Genomic DNA, 13,093 nt, shown 5'->3' with positions numbered 1-13,093 from the left:
AAAGGTAATCATCTAAGCGCGATGCCAGCAAAAACAGAAACAAATGAGTCTCTATAAATACGCATACACAAAGAGGGCAACTTTTTGCCATGTGGGTGCTCGGCTCTGGTGCGTGTTTGTGTCTGTGTCTGTGACACAATGAAAAATTCACAGCGCAAATGAGTTGAAAACTTTGCCATAAGTTTGTATGCGTACAGCGTGCAATCGCAGAATTAAATTCAACTCTTAGGCGTCTTCCGAAATGCCAAGGACTTGGCCCAACAACAGATACGAGTAGACAGTCAAAGTGTGCCAGTTCGAGTGGGTGATTACAATAAGTCTGGAGGTTTGCCACATAACATTTGAATAGAACTATGATTAATACATTGAACCTAGAGAAATGGCTAATAAGAAGAAAAGAATAACTACCATAAACTATTTCCTGAACTTCTCTTTTGTGTCTTTGTTTGAATTCCCCAATTGTGGGACTAAGTGGTTCCTGCCAGCTCTTAAAGAGTATCTTCATGCTGCCTGTCCCTATACATTTGAGCTGGGTGCCTTTCGCATTTGCCAAGAAAAGGGCTGTTTATCAGTGACAAGCCAAAGGCAAAACAGATATACAGTCAGTGGAGAAGAAAGTGGCAGGGAAAGGAGCCCATCTGTCGCTGTTCCAAAATGTTAAGCAAACAATGAACGCAAATATTTTGTAGCTTTCGCTCGAGAAGGTTTTAATGTGAAGAATAAATACGAAAAATGCGGAAGCAACGCTTCCCGCTTAGGGCTCCGTGATGGCCTTCTTGGCGGCCAACTTCTGGAGCAGAGTCAGGAAGCTGAAGGCCTGCGTTATAACCTGAAAGCAGAAGGCACTCAGAAGGCTACGTGATGGTCGCTGTTACTTCTTACTGATCTCAGGCGATTCACGTCCATCACGTAGAATTTTCCAGCTGTCACATACACCGCCCGACGGCTGTTAACGAGAAAGATGAGAACATCCTGGCGCAGGCAGTGGGCGTGCTTCCACCATCCGCCTCTCCAGAAGGCCTCTCCGGATCGCACGCTGTGCCGACTGAGCAGCTCGCCGCAATAGGTGAACATCAGCAGCTCGAAGAGGGTCAGCGCCAGGTACTGAATCTGATTGACAATACGCAGGAACTCCTGGGTGCCGGACACACCCACGAACACCAGCAGGCAAAGCTGGATGGTAATCTGCATGGACTTGACCAGGCAGTACGGGCTGAATAGGTTCTCCAGCTCCGCGCAGCAGTACAGAATGAAGCGATGCAGACGCACACACTCCACGAGGGCACTGTGGAAAGCTTTCACCTGCCCCAGACGATGGGATCCCGCTCCCGCTCCAGCTCCAGCGGAGATTCTAAGCAGATCCGTGGGATGCTCCTGCAGCAAGGCATATTGATTCAGCTCCCGTGTGGAGGAACCCTGGAGCAGGTCTCGTTGCAGAATGCTAAGCAGGACTCACCTGAGTTAGTTATCCCTAGATGGTTAGAGGTCCACTCACCCTAGCCCTCTGATTGTCTCGCCAGAGAGCAGCTTGGCGTGGGCATCCAAGTTCTTCAGGCTGCAGTAGAGCACATCGAACTGGGCCAGCAGCAGCAGGCAGAGGGTGACAAACAGGGATCCGCCAAAGCCGAATGTGACACCAACCGAAATCTGCCCGAAGAGCTGAGTGGCGTACACCGCCATGTAGGTGCCTGGGGCGAGGGCATCAAAGGGATACCAGCAGGTCAGAGGAAGAGTTCGTATGCCCAGCATCAGGGGGGACACACCCCAGGTGATCACACCCACCAGGCAGCACAGGATCCAGGTGGAGGTGAAGCTGCGGGACCATCTGTGGGCCGTGTGGCTGCTCACAAAGGTCACGCCAGCGAGCGAGTGATGGCGATACTCCCCATTGATGTGCTCCATGAAGGCCAGCAATCGCTTTGATCGCACGCACCAGTAGATGTTCGCGTAGCCCGTGAAGAAGTATATGATGGTCATGGTGAGGGCATCCGTGATGGGCTGCAGCTCGCCCGTTGGCAGCACGTCCAGCGTTGTCTTGGTGAAGAGCAGACCCAAGTGGAGCGACGTCAGGATCACCATCGAGCAGTAGGCCTTGGCCAGCAGCCCGCCCACAGGCCGCAGCCAAATGGGCCACCATCTGGGCCACTTCGGAACTGGGTTCATGCCCATTCCCAGCTGCAGGAACATCAGCAAGCCGAACAATTCCGACTCACGCGCAGGATCCAGCGACGCATCGTACCTGGTGTCCGCATCAACGTTGCCGTGGAACTGAAGACTCGCCATATGTCCAGCCTTGGACTCGGTATCGAAGTGCGTATCTGGAGCGTATCTACTGCCTATTTAAGGGTCCCTAAATGTATGCATTAATGAGTTTTTAAAAGTTTCCCCTTGGTGCCAAAGGTGCCGGCAGAGGCGTGGCTTATAATTAACATTTTTCATGATTTTGTCCTCGCTGTTGTTGTTGCCAACTAAATGCTTAATTGTCTGTCCAAATTACCAGCGAAAGACAACCTTTAAAGTTTCTCAATAAGTGGAAGAGCATAAAGGAAGGAAGGTATAACCTGAATTTCTAACTCAGACTCGCAGTTCTTCATATTTATTTATATATAATCGAAATCAATACAGGCACAGAGTGAATTTTGTGAAAATTGGAAACATAAATGAGACTTCAATATTTCTATACATAAATTAACAAACACTCCTTCTGCCTGTATTCAACCTCAATCCCCATTGAGCACCGGGCATATAAATTATGTATAAAATATATGTGGGGGTTTATGTTTATTGATTATAAGTAAAGGTTAATAAGTGATTAAACATGGTGTAACGGTACAAGAATTAGATTTCTGCGTCGTTCGTCGTCTCGTCTCGCACACAACCTTTTACCTCTCTCGCCATTCGGTTGTCCGCTCTCGCGCTCAATTCGCTCTCCTTCGTTTTCTCTCGTGTTTGGAATTCGCAGTGACGCTAATTCGCCCTTGCTCGTTTTGGTGTTTTGTCTAGGGATCGCAATTGGCAAAAGCCAGCCCACATATTCCTTTAATAATAAGGTTAATAAGTGATTAAACATGGTGTAACGGTACAAGAATTAGATTTCTGCGTCGTTGGTCGTCTCGTCTCGCACACAACCTTTTACCTCTCTCGCCGATCGGTTGTCCGCTCTCGCGCTCAATTCGCTCTCCTTCGTTTTCTCTTTGCGTTTTCTCTAGTGTTTGGAATTTGCAGTGACGCTAATTCGCCCTTGCTCGTTTTGGTGTTTTGTCTAGGGAAAAGGAGAAAAGGGGAAAAGGGGCAAAAGCCAGCCCACATATATTTACAACATTTCCCTTTCAAGAGCTCGCGAGTTTCAGCCAACTGCAAACTTAATACTTTCAAACTTGACCCAAAACAAATATCTCTTTGACTCGCTTGATACTTGAATGCAGCTTATACATGCAATATAGAAAAATTCAATGAATGCAATTCAAATTAATTGAATGCGCCAACCTTTGACCGTCGAATGTGGGCAATATATTCTTAGAAATAATTGCATTAAAATTTGCATTTATTGAATTGCAAAACGTATGCCACAAAGCGAATGTGTGTATACACATTCAAGTGCCCTTCGATGAAACTAAGCCTGGGAAGTGGCTCATAGAAAATGCTAATTACCACGTGAACTTTGCACACCTCACAGGTGGCAACATTCACCGTGCGGAACACACCGGGATGGTCTGGTGTTTGCGTGTCGTGATCATGTAAATTTCTTGTACGCTTGCTTCTAATTCCCGGCGAGGCATTTAATTAGACCACAGCCACATGCAATTAATTTAACAAAATATTTAAAGAGCCATTGAGGTTGACAAGGGAGGGGGGGGGGGGGGGAGGGAATACCAACGAAGGGGTTTAGACAGACAGACAGACAGAATACCCGCACCGAATGCTTCAAATGCTCCTCGTGCTACTCGTGTACAAAAATGTGTGCAAGTTTTGGGGGGCGAACATCAAATATAAATGCAAACTAATTTAATTCCCTCTGGGCTGACTCGGGACCCGGGATTCGGTTCACTTCGGTTCAAGAAATTCTTACACACTGTTGCCATAATGGGCATGAACTTGGGTCCGCTCCTTGGCCAAATTGTTGCCAGCCTGTAAACGAGAAAACTTTACACCAAAACGCTGAGCTTGGGCCTTGTCCTGGAGTGTAGTCTGGCTCTGGCTCTGGCTCTGTGCAATACAAAGTCAGTAACATTAAGTAAGTGCAGACACACTCGTCCTCGCACTCGACCTCGTATCTTTGGTATGCTCTTTAGTCAGCTCTTTAGTGTGTGTCAGTCTGTGCTCACGCATGTCGAGTCTTGTTCCAACTGAAAATTTACCTGCTGTGATTTATTCAATCAACTTGTGCGTCGCCCCAAAACAGCGCCAGCTCCCTTTATTATTTAGACATCTTTGTTGTCGCTGCCGCTGCCGCTGCGCCTTATGGGAGTTTAATGTCACTTGCCTGGCTAAGCAAACTTTGCTGCCACATTTAATCTGCATAATTTTTATGAAAATTACCAAAGAAAAAAGCAAATACAAACAGCGCAGCTGCCGGAATCAGATACACTTTGAGCCATGGACGGACGTACAATTTACTCTCATAGATAAAGCTTCATTGAATATTTTTAGCATCTGATTTGGCTGCTTTAATTGACGTCACACGTGGCATACACTAATGAAAAATGAAAATCTTATACAATACCTCTTATTCTACCTTTAACATTTGAATGGCAAAGGAAAATGTGAATCCATAAATTGATTGCATAAAATTATTCCTTGCGGCCAGATCGGACATTTGTATGGTTCCAGCTCGGCTCACTTTAATCTGCATTTATAGTTTTATGAGAATATATATTTTACGAGTGGCAGCGTACCATTTCATGGCTATTCATGACACATACCCGTAATCCAATGCTTTCCCAGCCACCTGGCGTACCAGTATGAGCAAATTTTAATTAAATTCACTGGAAGCAAACAAAAAAAAAAAACAATTTAGCGCATTTTTCGACAGCTGGAAAAATGTTTTTAGAGCTTTGTCTGACGACCATTTCGTTCCATCCCATTCCATCCCAGGCCACTCCCTACACACAAACGCCTTCCCGTGCTGAGTTCAGTCCGATTGCAGTTTGCAGGAAACTTTTTAATTAATTGCGCTTGCCAATTTTTCGGGGGTGCAGAGCGTCAGTGCTTTTATTTCCCCAGCAAAGGTCCGAATGGAGCGGGGTGGAGCGCTCAGGGAGGAGAATGGACCACATGAACATCGCTAATTTGCTGCAGCCAGACAAGAGGCCCTCTCCCAGGGTTGGCACCACCACCACCACTACCGGCTCTCACGGGCTGAAGCATAGTCAATCAGGAAGCCATTTGACGTAGCACGGTGCCAGGCAGGCACCTCCTTCTCCTCAGGTCCGACAGTCACGCGCTCCACCAGCCTCATGTTTGCTAATTTATGCGCCAGTGCAGCCGCAGGGCGAGTGGCAAAAAGTTTCGCCGCTAACGGGACGCGGTAACTGGAGTGGAAGTGGGAACGAGCTGTAGTTGTTTTCGCTGCTCTTGTTCGCGATTTAAAGCTCTTACTTCAGTTCCGATTCCGATTCGTTCCCCATCCCATCACGTCTCCATTCTGTTTCGTTCTCTTTCTTATCTCCATCTCCAATCTCCACCAGTGCCAACTCGATCCGCTTCTTGTTTTCAGTTGAATGTTGTCTTTTATTTCCTCCGGCGGCTGCACAAAACAATTTGTCAAACAACAAAACTTTCTCCACTCACATAAAAGTATGAGGGCCGTCGAGTTGAAACACATTTCCACTTTCCACAGCAGGGCACAAGGCCATTTAAGATCGCAGGCCGCCTCCTCAGGGGCCGGTCGAATACGAATACTTACTTCAAGCTTTCAGTTGTGTCCGGTATCTGATAAGAGATGTAACAAGTCAAAAATGCTGACTTGGGGTATTACAACTACACCACAAGTGTAACAACACGCAGCAAATCCATAAACTAAATTAATTTAATTTCCAAATTAAATTATTATATGTTCATTCAATTGGTATATTTAATTACTTCTCCTACTGATTCACTGAACTTACATTACCAACAAAAAGTTGCATTAGATCCACAGGTTGTCTTCCGGTTGTTAGTACACAAACGACTAACTTTATCATTTAGATTTCGTTAACAAGTTAGTTTTACACAAAGATAATTCATATAATGCCATAAACGCTGACAGTTCCAATGAAAATGTTGAATTTTGATTATTTTCACGGAAATTAGAACTGTTTTAGAACTATTTGGGCGCATAATCACAGATATAATGACGAGCTGGAAGTTAAATTTGATCGTATAAAATGCATTATATATGTATGTACATCTATGCATGAGTACGTGTACATATGTCCCCTTCAACTAACGCCTCATGCCTCAACAGTGTCTAAAATGTATTTCATTTTTGTCGTTTTGTGCGGCAATTTCGCTGTGCATGGTAGAAAAGTTTTTAATGCAATTTTGTGAAATATTTTCACTGTGATTTAGTTGTGCGACCCGAAAATAGTGAGCATTGAGCCTACACTGATAAAAACATTCCGGCGCAGTAGTCAGGCCGACTGAGCTGCAGCTCCTTTTATTTTGTCAGTGTGCAGGAAACTTTGCGAGCTGCCAAATTGAGTTTGGAAGTTGCAAACTGTCTCAACTGACGACCACATATGAGTCTAATTCAATTTGAGGTAAGCGGACAGGCACTTTCGACTCCTCCACACACCGCCAAGCCCTCACCGCCCAGAATTTTAACTACAATAACAATTAGCATTAACATTGATAGGGTCTGGGGCTGGCACTGGCACTGGGGCTGGGGCTGGGGCTGGGGCTGGGTCTGGCTTCTCCCTGCCTGCGGTCGGCTCCTCTCAGCGTCGGCACTGGCATCGGGGCTTTCCCATATTGTGGTTTGTTTGCCAGGTTTTCCAGCTAAGATTTGTGTGTTTGGGTTCCCGCTTGGCTCGTGTCTCGTCAAATGAGAGTAAACTTAATTACGCCCAGGATCTGTGTGCTGCAGCAGCTGCTTGTTAATGCGGTTTTCCTGCTCCCATCCTGCCGGCTTTCAGGAATGTGATGTTTATTAGCCAGCCAGCTCCTTCCCTTGGCCACATACTGTACATGCAGACACACTCGTTTTCATGAGAGTATCTATGTTTAAACGGGCAGGCGACTTGCTAAATGTTTTACTCTAATTAACGCCCAAAAGCCACAGTGCAAGTGTTACCTGCTTTGTGGCTTGACGGAGTGAATGCCAAAACAGAATCATATAGAAGTGCAACACAAATTATAGTCTGATTTAAATGCAGTTGTGGAAAGCCACCGGTCTGCTCTGGCACAGGTCCGAGAGTAGAGACCTTGACTGCATCGGTTAGCAGCTAGACTCGGCACAGCTGAAAGCCCAAGCTGTTGCTGCTCCTCGTATTCAGATGGCTGCTACCTTGATATTCAATTAATCATATTATGCAGGCTGTCGGGTTCAGTTAGAGAGCCCGGGAGCCGAGCAACATAATCAGCCGTAACCGTCCTGAATGGATTCAACGTCTCGGCCTGTTATACAAATAGCTGGTTGCCAGTCAATTAATGGGACTGGCCAGGGAAATCCAACTAAATATTTTAGTATGAGCCAACGTTTGTCTTGATTATGCTACAGTCGGGCGAGAGGGCGCGAGAGGGCGCGAGAGGGACGTTGCCGGCGGGCCACGGTGGACGGGCGCATAACTAATTGAAAACTTGCAAAACTTTTCTTCATTAATAATAAGCCAGACCAGAAACCCAGAGACCCAAAGAGCCTTGGCGACTATTTGCTTAAGAGCTTGAGTCGAAGTCAAAGTCGAAAAGGAGTGGAATGGAGTGGCCTTTGCTCTTCTCATCCGTCAGTTTGATTTGCTGTAAATGATTTAATTACTTATTGTAAGGCGCTACGAAAGCTATTATTAAGTTGGCCGCCCCTAAACACGCGTATTAGATTAATGTTGTGATTACAGAGCCATCCCAGACCGGAACCATCTGCAGCAAGGGCTTTTCCCTGTTTTTTCGAAGCGTTAACGAGTCCCAATCACTTTTTGCACTATTCTCGTGCGGCAAGGACTTGCCTGCTATTGAATTATGTATTTTTCCGTGGCAACTTGCAACCAGGGACACTCAAGTAAAACGTAAGCTTAAGGCGTGGCTGTCGAGATACCAATCTATTTCTTTGTCGAACGTTGGAAAATCACACAAATACAAATTGCGGTGGACAGACTCGAAAGAGAACAAATGCGACTATTATTATTACTATAATTATAATAGATTTGCATATATTTCCATTTCAGTTCCGTTTAGCATACAGATGAACTTTAAAGGGAACCATATGCCCGGAGTTTAGCTTGAAAAGTCTCGTCATTTGCATTGGGTAATGAGAACCAATAAATAAGTTGGCCCGGCCAAAACTGTCTTTACTGCAGTTAGTTGGGAAAAATGTTGATAGGTATTAAAAATTCTCATAATTACATCTGCTTGTAAGGAAGTTTGCCAAGCGAATTGAAGCAGCTGCAAATTGGACCTAAACATATTTTGATTTTAATTTACCATCTGGGAAATATGAAGCTGTCAGCTGCAGCAATGATCAGATTTTCGGATCATGTTACAAAAGAGTATTGAAAATATTTCTAATTCGTTTTCACCATCCTTCCTATGGTTTCTCCTGATTAAAGTGTTACTTGAAGAAGCTCTTCTGTATCTGACAGCTATGGCTGCAAATTTAAACACTGAAATTTGCCTCCTGCAAACTGCGCCAAAACACCCAACAAAGTTACGCATATTTCTGGGCACTTTGGGGTAGAATGCTGAGCACCGCTTTCGGAGGCATTCCCATCAAGGAATTCAATCAATTATGTTGTGTGTACGCAACGTACACCGGGGAGCTAGTGGCAGCAGAAGAGGTAACTGGAATCCATTATAGCCATTTGCAAGCATGCAATTTACGCTGGAAGCGAAGCGTCAGCTAACGAACCCCCAGCAAAAGGGAAACAAATTCAATTTACAGCATGGAAAATGCAACAAAAAATTACACTTTTAATTGGAAAATTACAGCAACGAGACACTCGAGCTGAGGTGCAACGTGGGCATGGAGGATGGAGCGTGGACCTTCGTTATCTTCGCTTCACCCGGCACAGAGGATAATTCCTCAATTTGAGAGATATATTGCCCTTGACCTGAAGCTGATCCAGCCGGGCCTCTGTGCTGATGCGATAGCTGCGAAATATCTTGGCCAGCAGCAGCTTCATCAGCATCTGGGCATACCGATAGCCGATGCACATGCGCAGACCCTTTGTAAATGGCACAAAAGCAAAGGCATGACGCGCAGGCGCCTCCGGCCCGAAGTGCGCTTCCGGATTGTATGTCCGAGCCAATGGTCCCCACACCCGCTCGTCCCGCTGCATGTTGTAGATGTCGATGCCAATCTGTGTGCCGCTTGGAATCAGAAACTCGCTGTCATCGCGGCGGAGTTGGAAATCCTGCGCTGCGGAGCGAATGACCATGGGAACGGGTGCGAAGAGCCGCATGGCCTCGTTTATGGCCATTTCTGTGTAGGTGAGTCGCTCCAGCTGCTCCAGGGATATGTCCCCATAGGGCGGCAGCTCCGCCATTAACTCCTCGTGAAGCTTCTCCTGGTAACTCGGATGCATGGCCAGGCAGAGAATGGTGAAGTACAGAGCCGTCGATGTGGTCTCGAAGGTCTGAAAGCAAGGTCCACTTTAAGCATGATCTATAACCTCTTTGTCTTACTTACCGCTGCAATGGTGACATTGGCCTCATCTCTGACATCCTGCCAGCTCAGTTGGCCTCGCTCAACATGCTCCCTCACCTGTTCGATGAAAATTGACTTGGATTTACTTCTCGGCTCCTGTTGCAATGGCTCCTTGGGTGGTACAATGTCCACAACCGAGACAATCGGCGCCAGCAGCTATCCGAGGTCATGGATCATAAGTTACACAAATGGCACGGTATGGGGCAACAATTTACCTGCTCCACAAATCCAAGTAGAACGCCAACAACCTTCTTCTGCTGGCCATAAAGCGCCGAGCGTCGATAAACAAACTCCGGATAGAGCCAAGGCGACAGCATACGCTTCACACACACCTGCGTCAATCTTCAAAGGGAAAAATTGTTATCGATGCTGTGTCAAGGCAGCAAAGGGTAGACCTTGTCGCAATGCAAAGAAAAGGCCTTTCCGCCCGAGATGCAGCAAAGATTGTAATTAGCTAATAGCCAAGAAAAAACCAGAGAGCATGCCATGAGAGTGGAAAGTCTATCCAAACAAAGACAAGGAGTCTACTACCACTTAAATGACAAAATAAATAATAAATTCCATTGCAATGACTCACCCATTGTAAGCTTCGAATATAACTGCGGAGCCGTCGTGCTGGAAATTCATTTTTCTGCCCATAGTTGTCTCTGCATCAAAATGATTTACTTTGAAAATGAGATGCAACAGAAATTTGTGTGCTACTCACGACATGCCGCTTCCAGGACAATCTTCTTCAAGATCTGATATATCTCCAACTCCTTGCCCTGCTGTACACCCTCCAGGTCAAGCTTCTGCAGCAGAACCTCCGCCTCGGCATTGAAAATGGGCAAAAAGTTGCACAGGATCTGACGCCCAAAGGCAGGATTGATGAGGCGACGATGCTTGTGCCAGCGCGGAGCACTGGAGGTGAACAATCCGTCGCCAATCGCTGAACTCAGGAAGCGATAGAAGTGTCCCTTGTTCGTGCAGTGATTCGAGTTAAAGATTTGCTCCACGGTGTGTGGGTCGTTGACATAGAGGAAGCAGCTGGTGCCCATCCAGGAGACGAAGGGCGCCTTGAAGTTGTGCGACAGTCCGTCCATGTACTGCAGAAAGGCTGCAAAAGACAGTTAGCCCCAGCCCGGACTGACTTCTCCTCGGCTTCTCTCTTACTCTCGGGATTCATCATTTGCAGCCCCATGCCGATGAGGGGCCAGCCAATGGGTCCTCTCAGCTGCCAGGCGGCCTTGTAGTACCGTCGACGGGTCCACAAGAAGTACGTCCACACCAGCAGCAACCAGATGGCCAGAATGAGGCAGGTGCCCAGCAGCATGTCGTTGAACTTGAGGCTCCCGGTCCCCAAATCCGCGTCAAAAATTAATTGTTTATCGCGCAACGTTCGGTTCAACACTGAGTCTAGGCTACCCCAGAGCAGGCACCCATTGAGGTTTCTATATGTACGAGTACAGGGATTACGCATTTGTGGCTCTAATGCGGAACTTTCCATGCCCGCCACGTTTCGGCCAGCCATTCGCATGCGAGTCGCGTGCCGCGCAAAATTATGCCAGTCCAATATACAAATATGCATTGGGCCACAAAAAGCTGTTGGGCCAGTTTGAATTTACTCTTTTGATCTACAAAACATGCACCGTATTTATTGTGAAAAAATTGATACACAAATTGATGCGAGTACAAGCGGAGTTCAAGCTTGATTTTGTCATTTCTTACTCGAGCGACAAGAACATTCATAAAATCAATATACCCCCACCGGCGACTGCACACCCAACTAGGCTCGACATATCGTTGGATGTTCTTGAACTTTGTTTTGATTTAGTAATTGGTTAATTATTGGGCCATACGTCATTTAGGTAGGCGTGTCCAAGCCTCCTCCATCAAGACTCATTAGACATTCATTTGGTTTTTTAATTATGCTTTTTATTCGCTATTAATATTTTTACAAATTGTTTTAGTTGTGTTTTTGTTTATTTCAATTTTGTATTAAGTTTTGTTTAACAATTTAATTTCTTTCTTTCTTTAATAATCCTCCTGCGGTGATTCCGGTTTCCATGTATTATTTTAGTTCTGTTCAGATAGAGAGACACAAGCGGGCATGGTACATACATTTTACATACAAATGTATGTACATATGTATGTACATTGATGGGCTACTTAGTAAAACTTAGTGCGCTATGTGTTGAGTGAAGAATTGCTATGTCTGCTCATCAGGTGTTCCAATGGGTTCTACATTTTTAGGATCAGGATCATATAGTGGGATCCCCTTGAAAATTCGACACTTCACTCCACACTCTCCTCCCTTCTTAAGTGTAAGCTAGGTTTAAAAAGTTTGCGATATTTATTTTTTTGTGGACGTTGCGTTTCCAGTTTTGTCATTGGTAAGTTTTATAGTTAGAGTTGTAAGTTGTGGCTTGTATCTGCATTATCCTAAGGGACCAGTGGAAGCCAATTGTTGGGGGTTTTGTGTTACAATTTGTTTCAATATGGTTTCTTTCGGAATTGATAGCTACTGCCTCGATTGCAGTTATTACATAGTTTTAGTATATAAATATATGCCAGTCATATTTCTTTAGTAGGTCTAGGTCTACCTTATATACACTTCCCTAGCCCTATGCCTAGCCGAGGTTGCCCTGCTCTCTAAATAAATTATACACCTTTTTATTGTCAACAATATTGACGACTCGCGACGACTCCGATTGTGGGTTCTCCTGGCATTACGATTATTACATCTACTTGTTGTTATATATAGCCAGAACGTTATGCCCGTGCACATAGGTAATTGTTTTAAACTATACCAAGTTGTTAACTAGGCTCGACTCAATCTAATGGCACCTTAATGCGTGCTGTCTTTGCCACCTTGCACGTGGTTATCTTTATAAACTTTTCGCATTTCGCAGATAAGATATCTCGCCCTTGCAAATGGAACAAGTGTTTCAGAGATAGAAAACTGAACTAAGTGTATCCATTTACACCAATTGCAATAGTCCAATAGAGCTATTGGCATCGGCTGTTCGAGCATTTTCTTCTTGTACAAATTTATTAGCAACTCTCAGGGTCGCTGCTTATTGACTTATTATAAATATATTATATTTATATACTAATCCGTTGAACTCCTTTTGCTGCATGTTGTAGATGTTTTTTGTTTTGCACATGAATTTCAAACACAAGAGAAAGTCCTGCAGGCTCTGTTGATCTTATTCTATGTATAGGCAACTCATGCAAATATATAATGTATTGCATGTACACATACACATACACATA

General features: G+C 45.3%; 2 protein-coding genes across 2 annotated transcripts; both read right to left on the bottom strand.

Moving 5' to 3' along the window:
• Positions 1-754: 754 nt before the first annotated feature.
• Positions 755-2,293, bottom strand: LOC117585410 (putative odorant receptor 85e). The gene is given in 2 exon segments (XM_034274882.1): positions 755-829; positions 883-2,293. Coding segments are annotated over 2 exon segments (1,476 nt in total). The 5' UTR covers positions 2,284-2,293.
• Positions 2,294-9,124: 6,831 nt separating this feature from the next.
• Positions 9,125-11,215, bottom strand: LOC117584976 (probable cytochrome P450 313b1). Its single transcript, XM_034274180.1, has 6 exons — positions 10,991-11,215; positions 10,545-10,934; positions 10,416-10,485; positions 10,054-10,180; positions 9,821-9,994; positions 9,125-9,767 (listed from the first exon to the last, which is right to left on the bottom strand). Exons 1-6 carry the CDS (start codon positions 11,148-11,150, stop codon positions 9,180-9,182), a joined length of 1,509 nt encoding a protein of 502 aa, XP_034130071.1. The 5' UTR covers positions 11,151-11,215; the 3' UTR covers positions 9,125-9,179.
• Between the last annotated feature and the right edge of the window lie 1,878 nt (positions 11,216-13,093).

Source organism: Drosophila guanche, unplaced genomic scaffold (genome assembly GCF_900245975.1).
Source record: "Drosophila guanche unplaced genomic scaffold, DGUA_6, whole genome shotgun sequence".
In the NCBI taxonomy this organism is placed as follows: Eukaryota; Metazoa; Arthropoda; class Insecta; order Diptera; family Drosophilidae; genus Drosophila; species Drosophila guanche.
The sequence above is the reverse complement of the archived record's forward strand: the minus strand, read 5'-3'. Positions and strand labels throughout refer to the sequence as shown.

What these genes read in the sequence shown, in the direction of transcription:
- LOC117584976 (XM_034274180.1), bottom strand. Translation starts at nt 11,150, where the DNA reads ATGCTGCTGGGCACCTGCCTCATTCTGGCCATCTGGTTGCTGCTGGTG. An exon ending in ATATTCGAAGCTTACAATGG is followed by an intron (nt 10,181 to 10,415) that starts GTGAGTCATTGC and finishes TTCCCTTTGAAG; the next exon opens with ATTGACGCAGGTGTGTGTGA. An exon ending in TACTTGGATTTGTGGAGCAG is followed by an intron (nt 9,995 to 10,053) that starts GTAAATTGTTGC and finishes GACCTCGGATAG; the next exon opens with CTGCTGGCGCCGATTGTCTC.